The 23,461-nt window shown below is 40.1% G+C and overlaps 1 protein-coding gene across 4 annotated transcripts in view; it reads right to left on the bottom strand.

Annotated features, from left to right (window-relative positions):
* Positions 1-776: 776 nt before the first annotated feature.
* zbtb16a (zinc finger and BTB domain containing 16a) overlaps positions 777-23,461 on the bottom strand; it is a 140,138-nt gene continuing 117,453 nt past the window's right edge. For 3 of the 4 annotated variants that reach the window (XM_046039263.1, XM_046039265.1, XM_046039264.1), the window contains exons 5-7: positions 19,354-19,524; positions 10,656-10,826; positions 777-6,970 (exon numbers count right to left, since the gene is read on the bottom strand). In XM_046039263.1, the coding sequence (XP_045895219.1) occupies positions 6,741-6,970; positions 10,656-10,826; positions 19,354-19,524 (572 nt within the window). In that variant the 3' untranslated portion in view covers positions 777-6,740. The remainder of the gene's footprint in view (positions 6,971-10,655; positions 10,827-19,353; positions 19,525-23,461) is intronic. The other variant, XM_046039266.1, reaches the window with a different exon arrangement.

Raw genomic sequence — 23,461 nt, 5'->3', positions numbered from 1 at the left:
GATTGTGTAATACCTATGAGAAGGACTGCCTTCGGACAGTCAGCTTTTTCAGTGAGAGCAGCTCACACATGGAACAGTCTGCCAACTCTTCTCAGAGACAGTGAAACATATCGTTCATTTAAAGTTAACTTAAAATTATGGTTAAAAGTGTGCGACCATACTATGTAACTTTTTCAAAACACCTGAAGAGTGCTTTGTTTTATATATTGTTGTCCTTGTTTTAAAGTGTTCTTGTGAAATGCATTTTGTAGTATTGTAGTAAGTATTGCTGTTCCTGTTTTAATGTTTTTTACGCAGCTATGATTACATCTGCCCAGGGACTACAGTCGAAAATTAGCCAAGCTGACTAAACTGGCACATTTGTAGAAATGTTTATTAATGTGCACGGTCCCCGTAATTTTAAACTGTATAAATAAAAATAAATAAAATAATATTTAAAGATACAGATTCAGCTACAAACTGATCATTTTGTTATAGATCCTCCAGTCACCTTCTGTTCTTAAGAAAAGTCAGGAAACAAATAGTGAGCCAGAAAGAGGGCTAAGACAGACAACATGAAGTCCATTTTTTATTTTTTTCTAACCGCAGATTGAAAGTATACAACTGAACATCATGATTTGATTTTTATTATGAGACTCATAAATAAAAATACAAAAAAAAAATCCACTACAAAAAACAATCTACTGTTAGTAGGATGTAAAAAAGAAATATTCTTTATATTTTCACTATCAAAGGCACAACATTGACTTTAGTGACAACATGGAGAAGAGAACCTGCAGCATTAAATCTTTTATTTTTCCTTTTTATTTTTTTTTCACACTCCATCAGAGAACACTGAAATGTTACAAAGAGAGGTGTCTGATTCTACATGGAAAGAAACAAAAAAGAACAACCTCTATATCAACAGACGGTGGCTATAGATTGGTGGCACAGCTCAACAGGAAACGTACTGCCACGGGAAAAAAATAGCACGTTGTCGCTGGAAAAGACAAAGGACCTTTGCAAAGCTCTAATGCAAATTTGAAAAAATTATACAACTGGCAACAATAAGAGAAGAAAATAAAGAAAATAAAAAATAATAATTGGGCACCTTCTAAGATTAGGCTAAGATTAGGTGCTGAGGTAGACAAAAACTATAACAATTCAAATCATAATAAAAACACTATTTTCTTAATACAGAGCAACTTGACTGGCACTTGTGCTGTCACAACAATGGAGGAGAGAAGTAGCACAGACAAGCCAGGGAAAGACAGAGAGAGAAAAGCTTTGTTACATAAAAAGCTTTGTTAAGCTTGGTCCGACAGGGCAATTGGTCCTCAGTGCTAATATAAAAAAATACAATGTCTTGGTGCTTTGTTACTCAAACAGTTTTTAGTCTAGACCTCAATGGCACATGCATTGCAACACTGCATGAAATGGCTACTTTGTTCTAGAAACACCACACCAAAACACAGAGTGCCAGCTCCAGGGATGCCATGATTCCTCTTTGACGAATTTAACATCCCCTTCTAAATGCATTTTGTAGAAAAGAAAAAGTACTTTAAAAACTGAAACAAAGCAGAAGGGGAATACCCTATTGCCAACCTACCCAAATGGAGGTTTTTTTATTTTATTTTTTTCAAGAGCAATATAAAGTTCACATCAGCAAACCTGTTGCTGATAAAAAAAGAGAAAAAAACTGAATAGACAATCTGAGTGGAGAACCAACCCGACTTGGAGCTTAAATTGCTTGCAGAAAAACTATTTCATGGAGCAGATTTTGTCCCAAAAGAAAGTTTCACCACTGCAGCATGCCTGGATTCCAGTAAAATTTACCCTAAGCTTTGTTTTGTGTTGCTAAATAAATGCTTTTGGGTGCCAATCACAGCGTACGGCCTAAGAAAAGAAGTGAATGCAGAATCCCAGTTGCTATTTCAATAGCATTAAGGGTTTATTGCAGTCCTTGGAAAAGAAGCCCTGCTCTATTCAGGATTTTAAAAAACAAAAGAAATCAGGTCATTTTCGAGCGTCATGACATCCCTAGGGTGCTGGAGACACCATTTTTATTTTCTTCTGAAAATACAGAAACTAAGCAGATATAGATGGATATTTTTGTTGAAGAAATTCCATTTTTAGGCACAAAGATAGTACAGAAACATCGGAGGAACACTGAGGGAAGAACTATAACGATGCCAATGAATATATATATTTTTTCCAACATAGAGAAAAAAAGTGGCATAGAATATCATTTTATTTTGTATCTGATCTGATTAGTGCATTTTTCCACTAACACACACGCACACACACATAGTTACACACTCTTTTACGCACTCTTTCACCCGCACGAAAAAGTAGAAAACATTCAGAGGACGATGATAGGAATAATGTGACAGATCAGGTCTTGCATTGTGGTGGTTCAGACTGAGCTGTGACTGGGTATATTATAGTGGGTGGATATTACATGAGGGTGCAAAAGACCCTCAGCTCACAGTGTTTAAGAATAAAATGGCAAGACACCACGGGACATGCCATCCCTTCTTTTTTTTCAAATACAAAACAAAAAATATGCTGACAGTCAAGTTTGATTGAAAAATTGTGAATGACAAGTACTAATTGGTCGGTATGGCAGCGCCCCCCTGCTGTCCCGTATTTTAGCATCTTTTTTTTGTCACATACACTCGTAAAATTTGTGGTGGATAGATTTAGTCCTTCACCCTACAATGCAATTGACATCCAGAAAGCAACACTTATTATTACAATATGTTCACACACGTTTTTTTGTCCAACAATATCAAAGAGGAGCAAGGCATAAATGATTCACACCCAAAGAGAGAGAAAAAAACAGGTAAAAAAAAAAGAAATACAAATATTTGTGCCCTGCTGTAACCCTCCACAAATCGAAAAAGGACTGACACTGAATACAAAAATATCACAATTTTTATATATCAAATTGCCTCTATTGGCTCTTGTTCAGGAATACGCTCATTTCTCAAGCAAGCTTGTCAGCTGAGAGAATCTCTATTTTTAACCTTCTGGTTTTTCTTTTTTGATTACCACTTCCAATTGTCCAACGCACTCTGCATCACTACAGCTATGACCTGTCCTGGGTGGTTCAGCGTTTTTGATGAACCTTCTTTTTTTCACATTACAAAACTACACTTCTATTCACATATTTTCAAGTTTAAATTCTTGTTTTTAAACCCTCTTAAAAAGCAATAGTACTTCCTCTTATCTGCCGCATCTCTTACTCATTACTTAAGGCTTCAAAATTGCTATTTTTTGTGTCTGCTCGTCTGTGGTTAGAGGGGCAGGGGGAGACTATAAGAGAAGAATAAACGTCCATTTGAATGACTTCTCTACTATCAATCTCTACTTTTGTTATCTCTTACCCTTTATATACATTTTGCTTTAAAACACAGACAATCATAACTTTTGAAAAAATGAAGCATGAGATGAAGTAGCAACGATGAAATAATGCAAACACAAACACAAAAAAATGTGCTTTTGCCAAAAAAATTAAACAACTTAGAGGTAGCTTTTATAACAAAAGACCAAACCTTCCGGCTCATTAACAAGCGGGGTTAATAATACCAAGTTTGGTAACAAGTAATGCACAAAGAAATACACAACATTTGAAAAACAAAAAAAATCTCTTCACCGTGGCACTTAAATTTATCTGTGTACACATTGCTTCATCTTGTTAAGCAATGGACCTTTTCGACATACACTCATAAACAAAACACAAAGTGTACAAATGAAACAATAGGGAAAATTAAAATACACAAGCAACATGAGGTCACAAAACGAGGTAATTCAAGTACGATGTGTTGAGATCAAACTCAAGGTCAATAATAACAACAACATTAACAGCAACAACAACAGGAGACGAGCGAGACAAAGCGCAGGGACAAAACCACAGAGAAAGGGTTGATTTATTCTGTTATCTTACTGGTCGCCCCCTAAGCTGCTAGGCTGTGTCTTTTCCTATCAGTTATTTCCCCCTTTTCCACCGGCCATTTGGATATGTGATCACCCTGGTAATGCTGTGACATGCGGTGATGCTCATTACAGCCAACGATAATACATGTGGCTGCGTAAGTCATATAGGTCTAATGCTGCATTTCAGAGAAGTCAGAAAGTCGGAAATTCCCACCCCCTACTCAACAAAATAAGCCTTTCAGTTTGAGCAAGAATATTCAGAGTTGCATTTCTTTCAAGATGCAGTTATGTCAACAGTGGAGCATATACCGTAAATGCTGCACAACCTTTCCCATTTTAACAACACTCAAGGAGAGGCCTACATTAACCAACAAGGGGGCCTTTGGTTAAAAATTAGCTGAGAACCCCTACTGACCCCTCTTCCCTCCCACTCTCTGCACATTAGTGCACACAAGTATCCAATGCAAACAGTAGAGTACACAGAGCATCTTAATGATATTTTGCTTAAAGCCCCAGCGCAAATGTATTTGGGAATAAGCACCATTTAAACACATCTGTAAAAGAAATACAGGAAAGGACCACCAGATAACGCAGGGCCCGCTGAAAGGTCCTTATTTCAGTTGACATTCTACTCCAGTGGTGCATATTCTCAAACAAAAATGTACTGACACACACCTGGGGAACTGCGGCCACAGATCCCTCTCTCGCCTTGCACAGTTAGTAATCTGTAATCAGTCGGTAATCAACCTTGCCTTAATGTACACTAAAGTTTGAATTTGAAGATTGCATGACCTCACGGCCCCAATATGTGATCTGTTTCAGCACATTACATCAGTTGGTAGTGGACGATTACACATATGTAAAATAGCATTTACAGCTGCTGGATAGCTATCTAATGTATGAGCTGTTGCATGTGGAACAGCATTTGATGTTGGATGGGGAAAGTCTTCTAAACTGAGCCACTGGAAGGCAGGGAAAGTAATAACAACATCCAAGGTGGGGATTAAAGGGTTCTGACTTCAAATGAAAGGCAACATTAACCTGCTATGTATTTTGACACAGCCTAGCATGAACCTGGCTCACAGTCTTTCACATTCATATTTTGATGCCATATAATAGTCTTCAACCTGCCACACCACCTTTGACAAATGCTAAGGTGTGCAGCTAAGGCATTTCCAGCACTCCTTCAACATTCACTATGAGCAGTCGAAGTCACAGGACTCCCACGGAAAGCAGCCGTTAGCCATTTTTGTTTTCAATCACTGTGGTGAATGAACCGATCTGTTGTGGTCAAAGTGTTAAAGTTTATGTGTCAGTTTGTGTAGTTCATCATTAGTGTGAGATAACCGGAGTCATCTGGTTAATGTACATGGATAAAAGCAGTCCAGGTATATCTATTGCTGAGTAGGTGAAAAGGCTGGGTTTAATGTGGTATACTGTAAAAGCCAGTTATTATTTAATGAAAAAATATATAACTTGCAGACATCAAACAGAGACTGTTGTCGTCACTTGTTTAACCTGTGCAATCAAGCCATGATAAACTACGATGCAGAGCTAAAAAACATATATGATGAAAAAGTGACACAAGCCTTTGGCTCTCCAGGGATTATGGTGGGTGGCCAGTGGTGACTCAACCTTCTCCAGTCCTCATCTGACAGACATGGAGAACCAGGAAGACTACTGAAAAAACTGGGACTTCCAACAAAAAAGCAGCACTAGCATCTTACCCTCTCACAACCAAACAGGTGCTTGGTTTGCAGTATTTTAGTGCTCCCATTCATCCAGTTGAACTGTTTCATCTACTGCATTCACCCAACGGCTCCTCTGCAGATTCTCAGGGGCTATCTCACTGCCACTGCTGGGATCTCAAGGATCGCAATGTATGGGCAGGCTGCCCTGGCAGATTTCTGTGAAAACTGGGAATATCTGTCTACTGCACAGGTTGAAATCCCATTAGGGATCAAAAGGATTTGGGCTGTGTTTACCCAAAGCAGTTTAATCAAACTCTAGAGCATATGTTTCTTTAATTCAGTTCGTTTGGCATGGTGAAACTGTTGCAAAATAATTCACAGTCCTTCTTCAAGATGATCTTGTTCTGGTTCATAACTACAATAATATGAAGGTTTGTGGCCATAAGAAAAAGAATTTTGGCTTCTGAAAGCCAGTAGTTCTTCAATATTATGAAAGCAAACCATGATATGATGAACTGGGGTGCCTACACTGATGCTCAAACTCACATATTCTTCATGTGATCCAAACTAGTATGACCAAACAGGGTGAATGTAAACAAACCAATACCAAAGTAGAACAAAAAAAAAGCTTGGAACCCCTCTCCTTCTAAATGGAGTGAAAGATTCGGTTCCTGATGGCAAGAATGTGTAGGTTAAGATAGCCCTTGAGAATCTGCTTTCTCACCGCTGTGGCAGCAGCATCCCAAAAGTCACTTCCTTGCAGCTTGCTTGCTTTATGGCGCTGCATGAAATGACCTGAAACAATAACACAGTTGCAGATGTAGTGAATGACCCGGTGAATCCGAACAATGGTGGAGAATTTCTCTCCGTGTCCAAGTCTTCCTCTTGTTAATACTTTTGTCCCATCATCAACAACCTTTTAACCCGTCAGTCGTCGCCGCCTTTGCATGAAAAGAAAAGATCCAGAAAACAAACCCTCTTGCTTTCGAGTTTCTTGCTGTTGACATTCCTAAATTGTCAACACTCACCACAGGCTCATGTCTCCTATCCGCTCAATTACATTCCCCTTACCTCTCAACCCCCTCCCCACCCTCACACGTACCCTCCCTCTTTTCATTCACTCTCCTGGCCTCAGACATAGCAGAGGTACAGGTAGGTCTTCTCTATGCGCCAGTCTGGAGGGATGTCTTCGGGCTTGTGGCCTTTCATGTGCTTCTGCATGGCTGACAGGCTGGGGCAGTACTCCAGGCAGATGGTGCATTGGTAGGGCGAGGCGCCGTTGTGGGTGCGCAGGTGCTTGATCATGGCCGAGTAGTCCCTGGATCGCTGGTGGCACAGCTTGCACTCGAATGGCTTCTCACCTAAGGATGATAGGGTGAGGTTGAAGACAATAATTGTGTTAGCCATTGTGCCATTCAATGACAGTATTATGTCCTTGTTGAACAATCATGTGCCTGTTAATCAGGAAATAAATGCATTTGATACAGAAATCAATTGAAAGAGAAAAAAAGCTGTATTTGTTTATGAGGTGCTCTGGTAAACACAACAGCTTTTGTCATTCACACATGAAGACCTTCACATTAATTTAATGCAATGTGAAAAATCACTTATCTCCACCAATAACAATAAAGTTTTTGCTGTTCCATAGACAGTAAACTGGAAAAAGAAATGTGGTAAATGAGAGCAGCATTGTGAAGGCTGGTACCATCAATGTAATATTATTGTTCGCATAAATAGCTTGTGTGGATCTTCTATGCCATAATAACAAAATTGCTTTGTCATTTATGGCCACTGAATTATTATTACATATTTCATTTTTGTAGTTTGATTCCTATCAGTGATGATACTTTACTTAGTGTGGTAACACTAGTGTAGGGCAGGAAAACACGAGCGGTCAGACAACCAACAAAACAGTTTAGACACATTATCTAATCTAAACCACTTTATTTGTAGATAAAACTGCAATTGAGTGCACCCAAAAGGTTGGCAAAAATCCATTATTGCACAGGAAAATTACATGTGCAAAACTACAGTAAGTATGGTTAACCTTTGCCTAACCTGGGGGTTTGTTTTAAACCTGTCTGACTGTTTGATTTATAAAGTTTTAGACTTCCTTTTAGTGATGCATTCAAAAGCGATACAAATGCCTGCCAAAACTACAAAAATAAGTTTAATTAATCCACAGTCCATAGTTTAATAAAACTGAATTATCCTCTAATGGACAGTTAGGACTGCAGCATATGAAAACTGTTGTGTGAAAAGTGAAATAGTCTATGTCGGGACTCCGACACCATTCATTTAGAGGCCACAGATTTCACCCTGTTGGCCCACAAGAAGCTCTCTGGTGTTATGATAATTGGACTGTGCACACAGTAAGTGACAAGTCAAAGGAGTGAAATCCCAAATGCCTCCTGACCAGCAGTGAGCAGCAGTAAAAGATCACACTAACTATTCAAGTCATTCCAACTGCCCTAAATAAGTGGTTTAACTCAAAATAGAGAAGAATAAATCTGTAGTAGTGGAATTTGTTCACCTTTGAGAGACACTATCAACACAGTGCCAGTCAGCAGCTAACAAAATGATCTTCTAATTATTCTTGTGGTTGGGGGTATAGAAATCATTTGTGTTCAGTTGTTATCAATTGTCGTTATTAAAAATACCCAACTGTATTGTGATTTTCACATCATGCTGTGCAATAGAAATAAATAGAGATGTCCTGCAATTTAATCCCATGTGCAACTACCAAATGTGGCAGCAGAGGCTTCTAAGACCATGACAATAACTTGCTCTTGCTTTGATCAATATCTACTTTCTTCTCCTTTTTTAAAACCACCAAAAGACAACACTCAGGAGTTATGACATCAGAACGCTGGTGACATTTATGCAAATAGACAATTCATATACACTTTCTAGATCTCAAGGTCTGAGATACAGTTGCATGCTCCATCCACTGAAGAAGAATGTGAGATTCAGCTGAAATTCTCAGAAACAGCTAGTTAGTTTCTGAAGCTAGCATGTGCTTGCATCTCTTGCCCTATCTGACTTTGTTGTAGCAATGTCAGCATGTTCCATTATCTCACCGATTCATTTGGTGAGTATATTGTTTTCATGAATGGTAGAAATGATGGTCAAAACTGTGAAAATAAGAACTGAGTCATAAAAAAACAGCTATCCTTTGATTGTGAGAATACTGACAGCTGAGCTGTAGTGAGATAAGAACAATCTAATAACATTTACATTAACTTCTAATCTAGATTTCCAGGTAAATGTTAGGTATAAATGTCTGGCATTTCTTTTGTAAACCACATCTAATGAACTAATCTATGGTACATTAAAAAAAATACAGCTCCAGCCATGGAGAACTCCTGAAGGTGTCATAAATCAAAGTGCTGTGTTCTTGCTGTGGGGGCTGCTATATTCAAGAGGCACATTTCAATTCAGCAACAGCAGCCATCCTAAATGTGCTAATGATTTGAGTGATGGCAGGGAATAATCCACCAGCGCTCAAGCCGGCAGACGCAAATTAGACATGTAAATGCTGACCTTTACCAATGGCATTTGAAATGAGCTGTCGGAAGTGATCTGGCCCAGCGCTTGCTGTCACCTTTCAGCTGGAGCCTCACACATGTGTGCTGGCAAAATGGGAGGCCTCATGCCTCCACTGCTCGGCCTGTCTGATCTTTGCGAGCCCTGGTTAACCTTGACCTCCGTCAGGGCTGAATTAGGGTGCCATTTAGCCAATAAGCATAAATACAGTGTTGCAGATTGTCATGTGTTACGCTGCAGCAGTGTGGACACCTGCATTCTGTTGATATTGATAACCAGACTGTAAACACGGTTGCCTCAAATAACCAGCTAATAATGAATTGCAAATGGGGCCCAGGTATTGATCCACCATTGGCATTTGGGATGTGTGAAGAGAAGGGGGTGGGATGGGGGGTTAGGTTGCCAGTGTCGATGATTCATCAAGCAGCTCCCTTTTGTGCGAGGTGGCCTTTGACTGTGAGCTTGTCACTTGCTCTTGTTATCTGCTGTTGCTCTCCAGCTTAACGCAAAGCCCCCTCCCTCACACAAAAGGGGAAAGGGTGGACGGAGGGGAGCCAATTATTGGACAGGCTGCCTTGATAGTGTGGCTTAACAGCTGGCTTATTGAATGGGAGATGGGAGGGTGCTGCTGTGAGTGTGTGTTAGGAAAAAATAGATGGTGAGGAAGCATACAGCCTTGGCTGTGTGCCATCCTGGTGAGCACTTGTGGTATCCTCACGCAGTCTGGCACATAGCGTGCACTCATTCTCCAGGGCAGCCAGCTTATCACTGTGTCAACATCTTTATGGAGCTCTAAATATACTAGGATCAATACAAGTCTTCTGAGACATCCATCTACTGTATCACAGCAACAAAGATATTCATCTGGTCTATGCCTTGCAACTTGGATTCCTTTAACAGGCACTAAAAGCATAGAGGTGTGCAATAGCATCTTGTATTATTATGAGGGGCAATGAGATATGTGATGTTGCACTCATTAAATTAAGAGAAAGTGTTCATGATACTCTTTAACAGAGCCAGACCGACGCATTATTAGGTGGACAACAATATCAGTATTTGAGAGTAAAAAAAATTACTATAATACAATAGTATAATGTGCTCTATAACAGTAATATAATTACTGTATATAATGGTTAATGTGTCTTTTAAACACAAAACATTTTTTAAAGGTCCCAGGAATAACCCTGGTTCTATCCAAAGTTAAAAAATACTACCACTAGTTATTGCTCATGCTAACATGTTGCATCTTGGTTGCTTAATCTGTATACATAAATAAAAGTCACAGTCATCATGAGATTGCAAGATTTGATACCATCGTGCCTGCACAGAGACCAAAGCCAAAACTTCTGCTCACAGACCATATCTGGCAACACATTGTCAGCTTGAGATGTTGCACAAGAAAATCAAGAAATAGCAGTTCCCAATCCTTTGATTATCAACAAACGCAGTGTTTTTCTCTTTAATCATCTTCTTTGTCAATTGGACTTTTGATCGCAGTACCTGTGTGCACACGGTAGTGGGTTTCCAGCTGGTGCTTGAGGCTGAACTTCTTCCCACAGCCGTTACATTCATAGGGCTTCTCTCCGGTGTGGATGCGTTTGTGGCCCTTCAGTGTACTCTCATCTCGGAAGCAGCTCCCGCAGAACTCACACTCAAATGGGTGGTCCCCTGCTGAAATGTGGAGAAAAAGAAGCAAAGTTTACTTCGTATGCAGACAAACGTTTGTTGTGAAAGTTAGTCACCAGCAGTCTGACAATGAGGGCTAGAAACATGAAGCTTTGCTTACACTTACACACACAAATAAATCTAAATATTATTAAAACTAAATAAAATTATTGTGATAAACAAGAATCTTCATTTTTAGTGGTTGGCTCTCACCAGCAGTCTGACAATGGATGTATCGGATGTATGTGTTGTCATACCTAAAGGGAGCCTGATTTTTCTGGTGGGTTTATGCACAATGCCAGAACAATAGGCATTTATGGTATAATGGATACCCACTTCAATACCAGAAAACAAATGTAACAGATCTTTTGTCTTTCTCTACACATCACTTGCAATGTTTGTATGCTTTGTGTATAGGCTTAAATAATTGTAGCCTGTCATGGCTCTTGACTGGTTCATGAGATGTATTATTGAACATGTAGTCCCAGTCTCACAGTGCATTAATGGATAACCTGACTGATATATTTATGGACATATAAGTTTTTAATATACTGCCTTATTTGTCTCTCTCTTTCAGATAGACTTAAATGTCTATTAAATTTCAACTGTTATATCTTCAGTTTTATCTTTACTTTCAATGTATTACTTGACTGTCTGCATACTGTCTGTTTCTATTCATGGCTCCTCTGTCTAATCCTTTCACACTGGGTAAATGTATTCTCACTTTGTATCTACGGAGCACCATTTTTCCATTCTGAGACATTAGCCCTATTTCGGGAAACCATGCGGGCAGTGGATGTACAGTATGTATACTTTCAGAAATGAAAATGACAACAGGCATCACATTCTTTTCCTCAGGCTGCCAGAGCACAGGTCCCCACAGGGCAGCTGTAATGGATATTCAGATGTCAGTGATCAGAGATATTATGATTTGCAGGAGGCTCTTACCAGCAGTCCAACGACTAATTGTATTCCGGTGTTTGATGAGGAGCTACTCCTTGCGTCATTCCCCCCCCCCAGCCAAGTAACGTTGTGGATATTTATTAATGTATTTCACTTCACCACTGCAGGTTTAAGTCACCGTCAATGACCTATGCCTTTCATTATCTGCCTGTCCGAGCAGCAACGTGCCAGGGAATAAATTGCATTTCTCGTTATGTGCTGCTGCAGCTGCCCGCTGTTAAGAGACAATTTCACTTCCGTTCTGCATATTTTATTTAAGATTTTTTGTCTGTATATACAGAATGTATGTGTTTGTTTGATTTATTTAGGAGGAGAGACAGAAAGACGGATGGAGGAGGGATGAGAGGTGGAAATACCCTTTAAATGCGGATCACATTTTGGGTGCGCTATACTTTCATGGAAGAAAATGTTTTCGATGCCTTGTGATGTTGGAGGCCTTCCCATTAAAGGGAAGCTTTGATGGTGATGGAGGTGTGCGGGGGAGGGATAAAACTGAGACAGCGATGGAGCAAGGGATGTGGGTGTATATGGCGGCGGTGGTGGGGGCTGGGTTAAAAATCAATAAAAGTGACAGTCTTTATTTGTCTGCGTGAAGTTATCAGTGGCTCCTGCTGTAAGACATTGTGCTCTTTCTAGCGTTTCAACCACAGCAGAGATCACAATCCATCACGGAGCTTGGTGGGCTCGTACGACGCTACAAGAATAATAATTGAGCTCAGATTCACCTGCCTTTAATTAGGGCCTCTGATCAGACCAGCGAGTGGGATGCTAATGTTCAGAGGGGGCCTATAGAGGGTTATTTACGCTTAATATCCTGTTGCTGTGCTAACGTCTGCTGTCAGCGAACATCATCAAAAATCTTCAATAAGTAGGAGTTTGCCGTCTTTCTTTTTTACTTAAAAGAATATGCATGTTTATGCATTGGAACATTTACAACAAAATTACAGATTTTCTAAAGACTTGATGTGGGCAATATTTCACTTTTTTTGAATTGCTCGTAATCCTCTTGAAAATAAAAATATTGGTAAATGTAGGAAGCCATTCGATAATCACATGGAAGTTCAACCCACTTCAACTCACTTGTCTCAGCTTCGGTAGTTGTCTGAAGTAGGAGGAAGAGACATTTTTAAATTATTAAGTATTTAGATAAAATATCTCAAAGACTGTTCACCCCCAAAAACAAAACAAAAAAAACCCAAGTCATACCAAACTAACAAAACCATGCTAATTTGTTAGCACACTGTTACCCAGAAAAACTATATGCTGTAGTTGCTGTCTTCGAGTAACAGTGTCTTTGTCATTCCAGCTCAACCACTTTCCACTACTGCTTGATTAAATACAAATTAGAATAAACAACACAAAATGTACTCATTTTCCATTTCTGATTGGGAACAGATAGTGTATATCCATACAGTAAAACAGAGTGCAGATGCCAGCATGCCTGGTCTCAGCTGAAGCATAAAAGACCAGTGTGGTACAAAACTGGTTGCTGTACAGCTCCAGCATCCTGTTTGTGCTTGGGATGCATATCATGCATGCTATCTTCTGTAGCCACTCGGGGACGCCAAAGTGCAAAGCTGCACTGCAGAGCTTTAAATAAATGAGACACAATTCTATAATCACATTGTGAGGATGTAAAGGGCCAGACAGAACTTCATTTTGTCAGGATATTCTCACGGGGGCTAGAGAATAATGGGGACATGTCCTCTGTCCATCCCAAATCTGCCACTATTACTTCCTCTCTCCTTCTGTCCTTCTCTCATCTTTTTCTTTCTTCCATCCATTCTGGCTTTCCTTCCCTCCTATCTCTTTTCTTTCTCTCTGGTGTGACCACATGGCAGGGAGGCCACAGATGAGGACTCAGAACAGTGAGGTGGAACCGCAGCATGGTGAGTGGACCCTTGGGTGCCCCCGAGCATCACCACCTGCGTCTCCAACCCCCCCCACCCCATTCACCACCACCTCTACATTTAAACCTCCTCCCCCTATCACCTCCTTTGACACCCCAAAGGCCTGCTGAGGGTGGCTGTGCCCATGGGCACCCAGAGCGTGTTCATTATATACGGTAAGAGGCTGTAAATCACCGGGCTCCATCACTGCCAGGACCAGAACTGGCTCATTCTCTCTCTCTCTAAATTCAATTCAGTGCTCTCTCTCTCTCCCTCTCTCTCCCCCTCTCCCTGTCTCTCTCTCTGGCTGTAGCACTATCAAATACAGCTGCGAACACAAAACACCCCGCCACAGCAGACAGCAAATTGGCTCTGGGTTTAAAAAAAACACACACAAAGACACTTACACACAGACAGTGCACAACAACGGAATATTAATGAAGGCCTGGTCTGTAAAGAGAGAGTGTGTGTGTGGTGTTAGGGAAAGGGAATAACACAGCTGCCATGTCTGCCACCGTTATAGGCCCACATTGTGTATTTGTGTGTAATCGCTTGAACCTATACTGTAGTGTGCATACATTCAATGAAGATATATAAACAAAATAAAGTGGCACACGGAGCTAAGTCTTATATCCTGGCATGTTAAGAGAAGGTGATGGAACTGCAGGTAGACGGAGGAAAATGAGAAGAAAGGCACGGTGAGGGAGAGAAGGGGAGATGACATGATTAAGATGCTGAAATAAACACCATTAAATCAGTTTTTTTCTTCCCCGTCCTAAATGGTGATCCAGTGTCAGAGCTCGCACCAGCAAGGCTGCTTTCAAAAGATAAGCCAGCAGACAGGTAAAATGAAGCACACGTAATGAATGTCCATAAAAGTGCTTTTTGCTGCTTTCTGTTGTCAGTTGATACAACAAATTGGTGATTCAACCAATAACCAAGCTAGAAAGCTTTCTATGGTGGATGAACTGACATACTCTGTCCATTAAAACTATGGTTGAATACTGGGACTATAGTTTTTTCTTGGTAGTTATGTGAAATTTTCACCAAAATTGACTCCAACTTTTTGTGTTTGTGCTTGTGTGTCTATATGTTGTACTGTATTAAATAGATGCTTCATTACGGCGACAAAACTCATTAATGATTCCATAAAACTGTCGTACCTAAATACTCTGACCTTGATAATACCATTATTACGGTACAATATCTGGATCAGCTCCACTGTTACAATAACTGCCTAAAGTCCAGCTGAGTGGCAAAATATTTTTTACAATTACTGTGAATCAACATCTGTAAACACAAACTTTGCACATGGTTCAACAAGTGGCTTAATCCGACATCCAGGCCTCCATAACAAAAACCTGAATGCAGAGCAACAGTCAACAGGTGGAGCATTGGATGTATAAGATCACATTAATGTTACAACTAAACATTGTAGAAAAACACTGCCATGGCTCAGACAAAAAGAAGATGGTCATGAACTCTATAGTTGTATATATGACCACTCACACATACTGTATTAAAACTGGCAAGAGGTAAAAAGATATGTTTAATGAAGACAGTGTGGCTAAGAGAAATAAATAATGATATATATATATATATAAAAATATAAAACACAATCTATAAATATGAAACAAAAACTACAGTGAGAAGTCCTGGTATCCCCAGGAAAAGAGAGATATATCTGTGGGAAGCATTCAGAGAAAAATAAACATTCAGAGCTGAACATTTGTCGCAAAGCCTGTACTTGACTCACATAAAAATAAATTGGGAAAAGTGTGATGAGTCATTATTAATATAGAGGAAATGACAAATAAGAACATGTCTTAGTCACCTTCCTCTTCTATCAAAAATATTTGCTTAGCAATTAATAGACAATATTAGGTTGAGATCTAGTCATAAAATTTTCTGTGTGTATGATTGTGACATTTATCAATATACATCATCAAAAGATGAAGAAGATTTTTGGCATTGTATGGATGGCTTGGGAATAAGGAGGGACTGTTCTAGAAAGGTGTCACGCAATACAGTTCAGAATTTAAACTATAAAAGGGCAAACTGCTGGTTCCCATTAGAACCTGGCTTTTGCATTATGCTAACTGGCCGCTAATAACATAAAGATAAGGTTTCCATCGGTTGATTGTTATAGTGGTTTTTTTTATACTCACTTAAATCTCTCTGAAAGGTGTCCTTTAACTGTCCAGGTGTCATTCATGATTCAGATGAGAGAAGTGTGTGATTGATAAAAATGTTGATAGACTCATCTGAGTTGGCTTTAATTGCAACCGTTCATTCAAAGTGATAAAAGCTTTATGAGCAGCAGAAATTTGTGGGTTGTCTGTTGCCCTGGGATCCTCCTCTCAGGCTACATTCATGTAGCCCTGAGTGGAGGTGCTTGTTGGGTCTGTATGCAGGTTGAAAACATATAGCTCGTATTCTCCTAAAACAACACAGTAACTGAACATCAATAAAAGACAATAAAGGACTGTAGTACTCTTTGGTAAAGATGCAGATATATTATTTGAAAATAATTAATGTTAATAGCAATTAACATGGAAGTACCATTTCCATTATACTCCAAACACAATATTGTTTTGGTTGAAGAGTCTCCAATTTTATCATGTCCTCTCCATGTCTCAAACCAATCCTACACCTTTGTGATTTGGACTTTGTTGCATGTAGGATGCATAGTGGAAACTGATAAGTTAAGGTGCATGTAGGACTATACCAAAAACGTGTTAGATGAATATAGGCATATGTCCACATTGGATGGACTATGTTAGATGAGGGCTGTGCACATGTGTCTTTGCATAAACAAGGCTTCATGTAGGTAAACTTCTTAGGTTGATTCTCTGAGGTATATATGCTGTCTACATCTGTCTGTTTTTAAACACTATTTTTGCCTTGTTACCCAGCAAAGTGTGAATGAGATTATTAACATCAAAGTGTAAATGTAGAGGAACACCATGCCTACTTTTTTTTTTTTGGAGGGTAAATTAGGACCTATTTCTGGCGCCCATGATGGCTGTGTGAGTTGCTGACTTTATAATCCCCTAACAAAAGGCTCCACATCATATTTAAACGATTGCTTTCACGGCTGGCTCATTGTGATTTAACACACGCCCACAGTGGGATGAGGTTCAAAGTGGTATGAGGCAGCAAAGTCTCATCTGCAGCTCCAGAGACGAGCTGAGGTGACATTTGCGTCGCTCGGGTGGGCAGGTGGATCAGAGACGCTTCTTGTGTCCTCTCCAATGTCTTGTAGACAGAGCAGATGTGTGCTTCGCTACTGTACAGGCGGCTCAAGCAGCACCGTCCACCCACTACCCCAATCCCCCCCAGCCCCTACCACCATCACACACTAATGGTGTATTCGCCTGACTTGTAAATAGGGCTGACTGCTCTCATCTCACTGCCTTTCGTTTCAAATATTTATCCGTGAGCTGGTGAGCTAAATCGGCTCTGACAGTGAGACTGTTATTTAAGGTCGCAGACAGGCTGCTGGGTGAGAGGGGGTGGTGGGGGGGCATCCATCCCTCGCCGGTGAAATGGGATTCATTTCCATGTGTTCATATTCTGTCATGGTTACGTTTTTTTTCCCCACTCTGAATAGCCGCATCCATCAAGCTACCTCTGCACCCTCGCAACAATGTATTAGTATCCTGGCCTCGCCTCAGTAGAGAGCTTGCAGAGAGAGAATTACTAGTGGACTGAAGAAAAAACAACAACAAAAAATTGTCACTGTAAATTCGCTTCGTCTGACTGCTGCAGAATTTATTTTGCGTTGACCTGAATTTATCAGTTTTATGCATGGCTAAAGTATTAATGTAGCTGGGTAGGGATAACATAATTCAGTCCCATTTCCTAAAATAAAAATGTTTTTTTACTTTGCATTATACTGTAAGCTATATTTGTCCAATGGGTTTTTTGAGTTTTTTTTCCCCACTATGGGTGTACACAGATCACATTTTTCAAGGTTAGCTATTCTGTTACCCTAATACACCAGGGTAGGTAGTGGTAATGTACTGTATGATGATCTGAGAAAAAAATCTTTCTTTTTCCGGAGATTTGCAATGCATATTTGTGAAAAAAAAAATGGAAAGAATGTGCCCGTATGTGATTTTTGATTTTAAGTGTAAAGTGGTATTCCATGTTTGATTAACATGTTAAGCATTTCACATGTAATAAACATATTTAAGCTGTTAAATTAACAAAGTGCAACTACTGGTACAAGATTTTTGGAGGCACTATTGGGTATGGTTGGAATTACCTGCAACAAAGGCCCTGAGTCAAAAATGTGCATCTGGGCCCCATTAAACACAAATACATTTAGCAATATGCATCATGTAAACACAATGTCACCTGAAATAATTGAGGTATTTAAACAGGATTTTGACAAAGGGACCCTCTTTAACACATGACCTCATTATCAGGTAATAAAAGGCCGTCACACCTTAAGGCCTTTCTCATGTAAGTTGATTGAGTAGAGCATATTCCCATATACCCCAAACCCTGAAAATGATACAAAAAACCCTTCTACACCATAACAGAGCAAATACTGCTCCACTCAGATATTAATGTTCAAACAATTTTAAATTTTCTAATGGTTCCAATGATTAAAATGTCTGATATATAATCTTTAAAATGACACTGATCCCTGTGAATTAACACTTAACATAATATTACTTTAGGACAAATCCTTGATGTCAATATGAATCCTTTCTGCGCTGTCAGCTCTGCTCTATTAAGTGTTTGGTAGAAACAGAATAAATTCAAGTTTTGCTTTTGACAATAAAGAGGCAGACACACATGGTGATGCAAGTTCAGTGCAAATCCTTATTTGAGCATGACCAACAGAGATGAGTAATTTCCTGACCAGAGATGCTACAGTAGCATTGCACTGGTACACCTGAGGCACTGTGAAAAATGGGTTGGACCAGGAGGAAGGAATTATCAGTAGATAAATTTAAAGGAAGTTTTTATAACCTGGGTCTGATTAGGACTGGTCATCATTCTAGTTATTCTTATTAGTTATCCAAAACATAGTCAATTTTTAATAGACAGTGAGGTAATAACTAATCATTTTATCAGATTATCATGGCTTTGAGGGAGCTGAGCTTGAAGGTAAGGCTCTTGATGTGTAAATCAATCCTATGGTCTAAGCTGTGGACAGTGACTGCCACTTGAGTGTGGATATGAGTGGCAGAGGGAGAAGCTCACACTTCACAAGAAGTGCAAAATAAGAACTACCTCCTGTCAAATAGAGGTAGATGTGGTGATTTAGACATGTGATTATGATCCCAAAGGTTTACATGTACAAAGATTTTTAATTAAAAGGGGAGCTGACTCTAAGGCTGACCCTCAATACACCAGAGGGATTACATATCCCATCTGGCCGAGGGAATCCCCAAAATGAGCCAGAGACTGTGGCTGTGGAGAGTAAGATAAGGCCTACGGTACTTAGTTTGCAACTGTAAGCACTTCCTTAGCACACTATGGAGAGATATATGCACAGCACTTGACCTAGGTACGTTTCAAGGACTGGGTTACACAACCATAACCCGGACCTAGAGAAGGTGCTGAAAATTAATAGATGGATAATACACTATGGAGTACACACCAATGGTTCCATTTATATCATCGATGAACTTAATAGCGACGATGTTGAGTGTTCCACTGACCTGTGTGTGAGCGTAGGTGACGTTTGAGTGCAGTATGGCTGGGGAAAGTCCGGTTGCATTCACTGCAAATGTAGCTGCGAACGCCGGCGTGGACTTCCATGTGCTGCTGCAGTGCCGTCTGGGTCTGGAAACGCTTCCCACAAAGCAGACAGAAGATGGCCATGTCTGACCCTGCAGAGCAAAAGACACAACAGGGGAGTTAGTGAAGAGAGCTGTGAAACATGATTTCATTTCATTTATCAATGGCAACTGATTTCTTCCAACTTGGCTCTTATTTTCACAATATCATGTTTTTTGGCCTGCCTCCCGTCTTTTTAGTGACGTCTCTCTGTTCCCAGATCTCAACAATTAACATGGTGAGTATGAGGATGGCTAAGACACATGCCTTTGGTGTGAGAGACCCGGGTTCAATTCCCCCCTGTGACATGTCATGACATGTGTCCCTGATCAAGACACTTAACTCCTAGTTGATCCAGAGGCGTGCGAAATGTAAGTCACTTTGGATAAAAGCGTCAGCTAAATGTAATGTGATTACAGTTTTGTTTTTACTGATAGGATAGATGGCCAGAATTACAAAGAACAGACCTATGTTGTTACAAAACTTTGTGTTTTGCTTTAAAAACAGGGGTGTCACCTTTCCCCACAGCACTTCATTGTAGACAACCAATGCCAGCTTTGCTCAAACAAATCATGAAGACACAGGGTAGGCAACAACTCAGGTGTGGTGTCGTGGGCTCAGACATATTACAGTTTATTAACTGCGCCTTCATAGGCGTACCTAAAGCATACTGTATTTATAGGATTAAAGGCGCACACAATACTCATGTTTCAGGGTAGGGGAGTATAAAGATAAAGATCTCCTGTGCAATACTTCAATCGAATCTTGACTCTAGCGAGCACTGTGCATTTTTCTCCAGCAGAGATAAAGAGCACACAGTTGCAAGAACACAAAGACATAAAATCACAAACAGAAGAACAAACACACACAGTTGCACGCTCCCTTGAACACACTCCCTTCACACTTTTTCAATTACCAGGCTGGGGAAAACTCTGGGGAAGGACTGAGTGTTTGGAGCTCAGTTTCTATTTCATCAGTCAATAACACATCTTTGGGGCAAAGCTGACACTAATTTAAAAATCTATGAAGAGCAGCCCGCCTCATGTTCATAACCACTGGAGGAGGAGGAGGGCCCACGACAGCCTCCACGCCAGATCAATCACTGTCTCGGCTGCTCTGCACGCTATAGAACGGGAATGGAGGGAGGATGCACTGCTGGAGGGTGATGATAGGAGGAAGGATAGAGAAGAGCTGCTGGATAGCAGGTAAAGATAGGAGATCTAGTTTGTAGTAGAGGAAGGCAATGTACAGAACCAAAGGGGGGTGGGGGATCTAATTTTGGCGCATATAGGGAAGCGAAATAAATATTGACAAAGCTTCCCTTGCTGATTTTATTTTTCGTCTCCATGTTTCATTTTCTGTTGTACAGGAGAGAACGTAGGTGTGTCTGCAAGAGTGTAGAACTTTTCATTAAATCCTTGTTGACTGAAAGCCTGAGTTACTAATCTGGCAGCCCTACAGGTGAGGATGATTCCTAAAATGTTGGTGACCTATTCACTTGGTGGAAATGGGCTTACATACCACTTGTTAGTTTTGAGATATTAAGTCATTATTTTGAGATAGTAAGTCATAATTTTTAGAAAACCTCTCCTTATTTTGAGATACTAAAGATATCTAGAGATACTTTGAGAATGTTTCTAATTATAATGATTTACAGGATATTTTTTCATCACATTGGTGAGCTTCCATACATTAGTGTGATGTTTGCATGTTAAGTATCTTTGACAAAATGTTCATGAGTCTTCAACATATTCACTCTTCTCTTACCTTAGATTTTCTTTGACGACTTTGAAGATTCAGTTTCAGTAGGTGGCGCTATATACCTGTCAGCTATGACAGGTATAGAGCGCATGTCATTGCACATGCTAAGTACCAAGTTCTTCCCTGTTTCAGTAGAGGAAGTAAACTGGGAGTGTAAAAAGCATCACTTCTTTTGTAACACTGAACTTTTGCCAAAGTCGTGCAGGAACACTTTGTTTAAACACGGAAATGTAAAACCATTCTGTGTAGTACAGTAACCAATTGGATGTTAAGTAGGTTCAATTGTTATTGAGTATGTAAGTCAAGAGAAAAAGACCTTAATTTGAAAATGTTCCAAATTATTCCTTCAACTTTAGTTGTAATTTTTTAACCAATTTAAAGTGACTACTTCCTTAAGATCTGTCAGCAATAAGGTTAGTCAAATTGTTAGCGTAAATGCAAACTAGTACAACATTTTACTAGTGCACGGATCTAACTAGTGCTAATCTAGTTTTCTCCTGTGTTGTATTTCCCTTGCTCTTCTCCTCCTCTCTGCTTTTATCAATGAAGAGGCTACTGACTGGGGTCGATTGCTTCTGGAATCCCTCTAGGACTCCAGGGACTTAAGTGGTTTTGATTGACAAGCATGCCTCCTATTCACTTCTATAATCACTCTGCTTCACTCCCTCTTTCTTAGTTTATTGTGTATCTTAGGTTTGGCTCTGTCTGTGGACTAATATAAGCAGAGGAGTTCTTCCTCCAGGCCACTTAAAACCAAATAATTCATGGTCACATTAAAGAGGCAAAGTAACACGCCATTATTGTTGTTGTTCAGAGATGTAGAAAATGAAAATGGCCGGAGTGGTCTGGATTCAGAATAAGTCACAGAGACGGTGGGAGAGGAGTAGAGAGGGAATTGAGTGAGACTTTAGCCAAAGATGGAGAATTAGAGGAAACTAGGTGTGGAATGTAAAAGGTTATCAGACCTCTGACCTAAGGTCTAGGCAAAGGCGTGGACATGTTGGAAATATGAAACCCAGATACCGACACACACACAGAGCTAGTGAACAAAAAGCAGGAGCACCACATGAAAAAAAACTTTTACTTTGAAGTCAGGGAAGTTACAGCGGTGAGTCAAATTAAGTTGAATGACGTATGATATGTGTGCAGCAAGTATGTGTCAACTTTAAAAGAAGTCTGACATTCACTGCTTTTATAGGTGTGTTTTCAAAGCAACACGAAACAGGTAAGAGAGTAACACATAGAGAAAACAGTCAATGTGAGACACAGAGACATTTATATGTAAAGAACAAAGGTGATAATACGCAAAGACTAATGACATTTAGGATCCAGCTTGTACATGGTGAGCTTTGAAAAGCTATTTATGCATGGACACATGTTGTCTAATAAACTACATTGTGCACAGGTATAGGAGCAATATACAAAAAAAAGTATGTTTAAGTAGAGTACGCTTAAAACAAACAAGACTGCAAGCGCCAGACCTGCAGCAGACAAGATCTGTTTGTGTACCGTGAATTTGGATTTTCCAGCACCAGCCACTGCCAAAGATAGCAAATGCAAATCCAGGCATTGAAAAATCTTTTCATAAAACTATGACATCCAAGATGTTACATCCATGCTTTTAAACAGTCAATGTGGGCAAACTACTTGCAACTCGCTATCATCTCCCCCTTTCTTGTGTGCTCAGTTTGTAGTGCAAACCCCGCTTAGTGTTAGACAAAAAATTAAGTGCTACACACTATAGAGTCGGTTCAGGCAATAATGTGTGTGTGTTGCAGGAACATGACTAAAGGTGTTGTCGGCTGCTGATAGGTAAAGAGAGCAATGGAAAGATAAAAAAGGAAGGAAAGGTGGGAGAAAAGTAGTCGACCCAGAAGGTCCATTACAGTGTAAAATTGAGTCAGCCCAAAGTGACACCTGAACTGAGGAGCTAGAGGAGCCAGAGTGGTGGGGGGTTCTTAGTCTCAGTTCTGTTTGGCTGTTTTGGAATAATTTACCTCTTCTAACCAACCTCTTTCTCCTTCTCCCGCCATCTATTTATAAAGGCTCAGGCAGTTTGTGGCTGTTTGTGTGTGTGGCCACTGCAGTGCCGGCAGTATCTTAATGGGCCTGGAGTGGCAGGGCTGCTGTTATTTAAGTGGGGGATGGATGGGGGCCGGTAATGGAGAGGAATACTCCCAGATGGGAGGTGACAGTGGCCGGATGGGTACAGAGCAGAGAAATGGCTTA

This window comes from Micropterus dolomieu, linkage group LG23, assembly GCF_021292245.1.
Source record: "Micropterus dolomieu isolate WLL.071019.BEF.003 ecotype Adirondacks linkage group LG23, ASM2129224v1, whole genome shotgun sequence".
NCBI classification, from domain to species: Eukaryota; Metazoa; Chordata; class Actinopteri; order Centrarchiformes; family Centrarchidae; genus Micropterus; species Micropterus dolomieu.
This window is presented reverse-complemented; position numbering and strand designations above follow the sequence as displayed.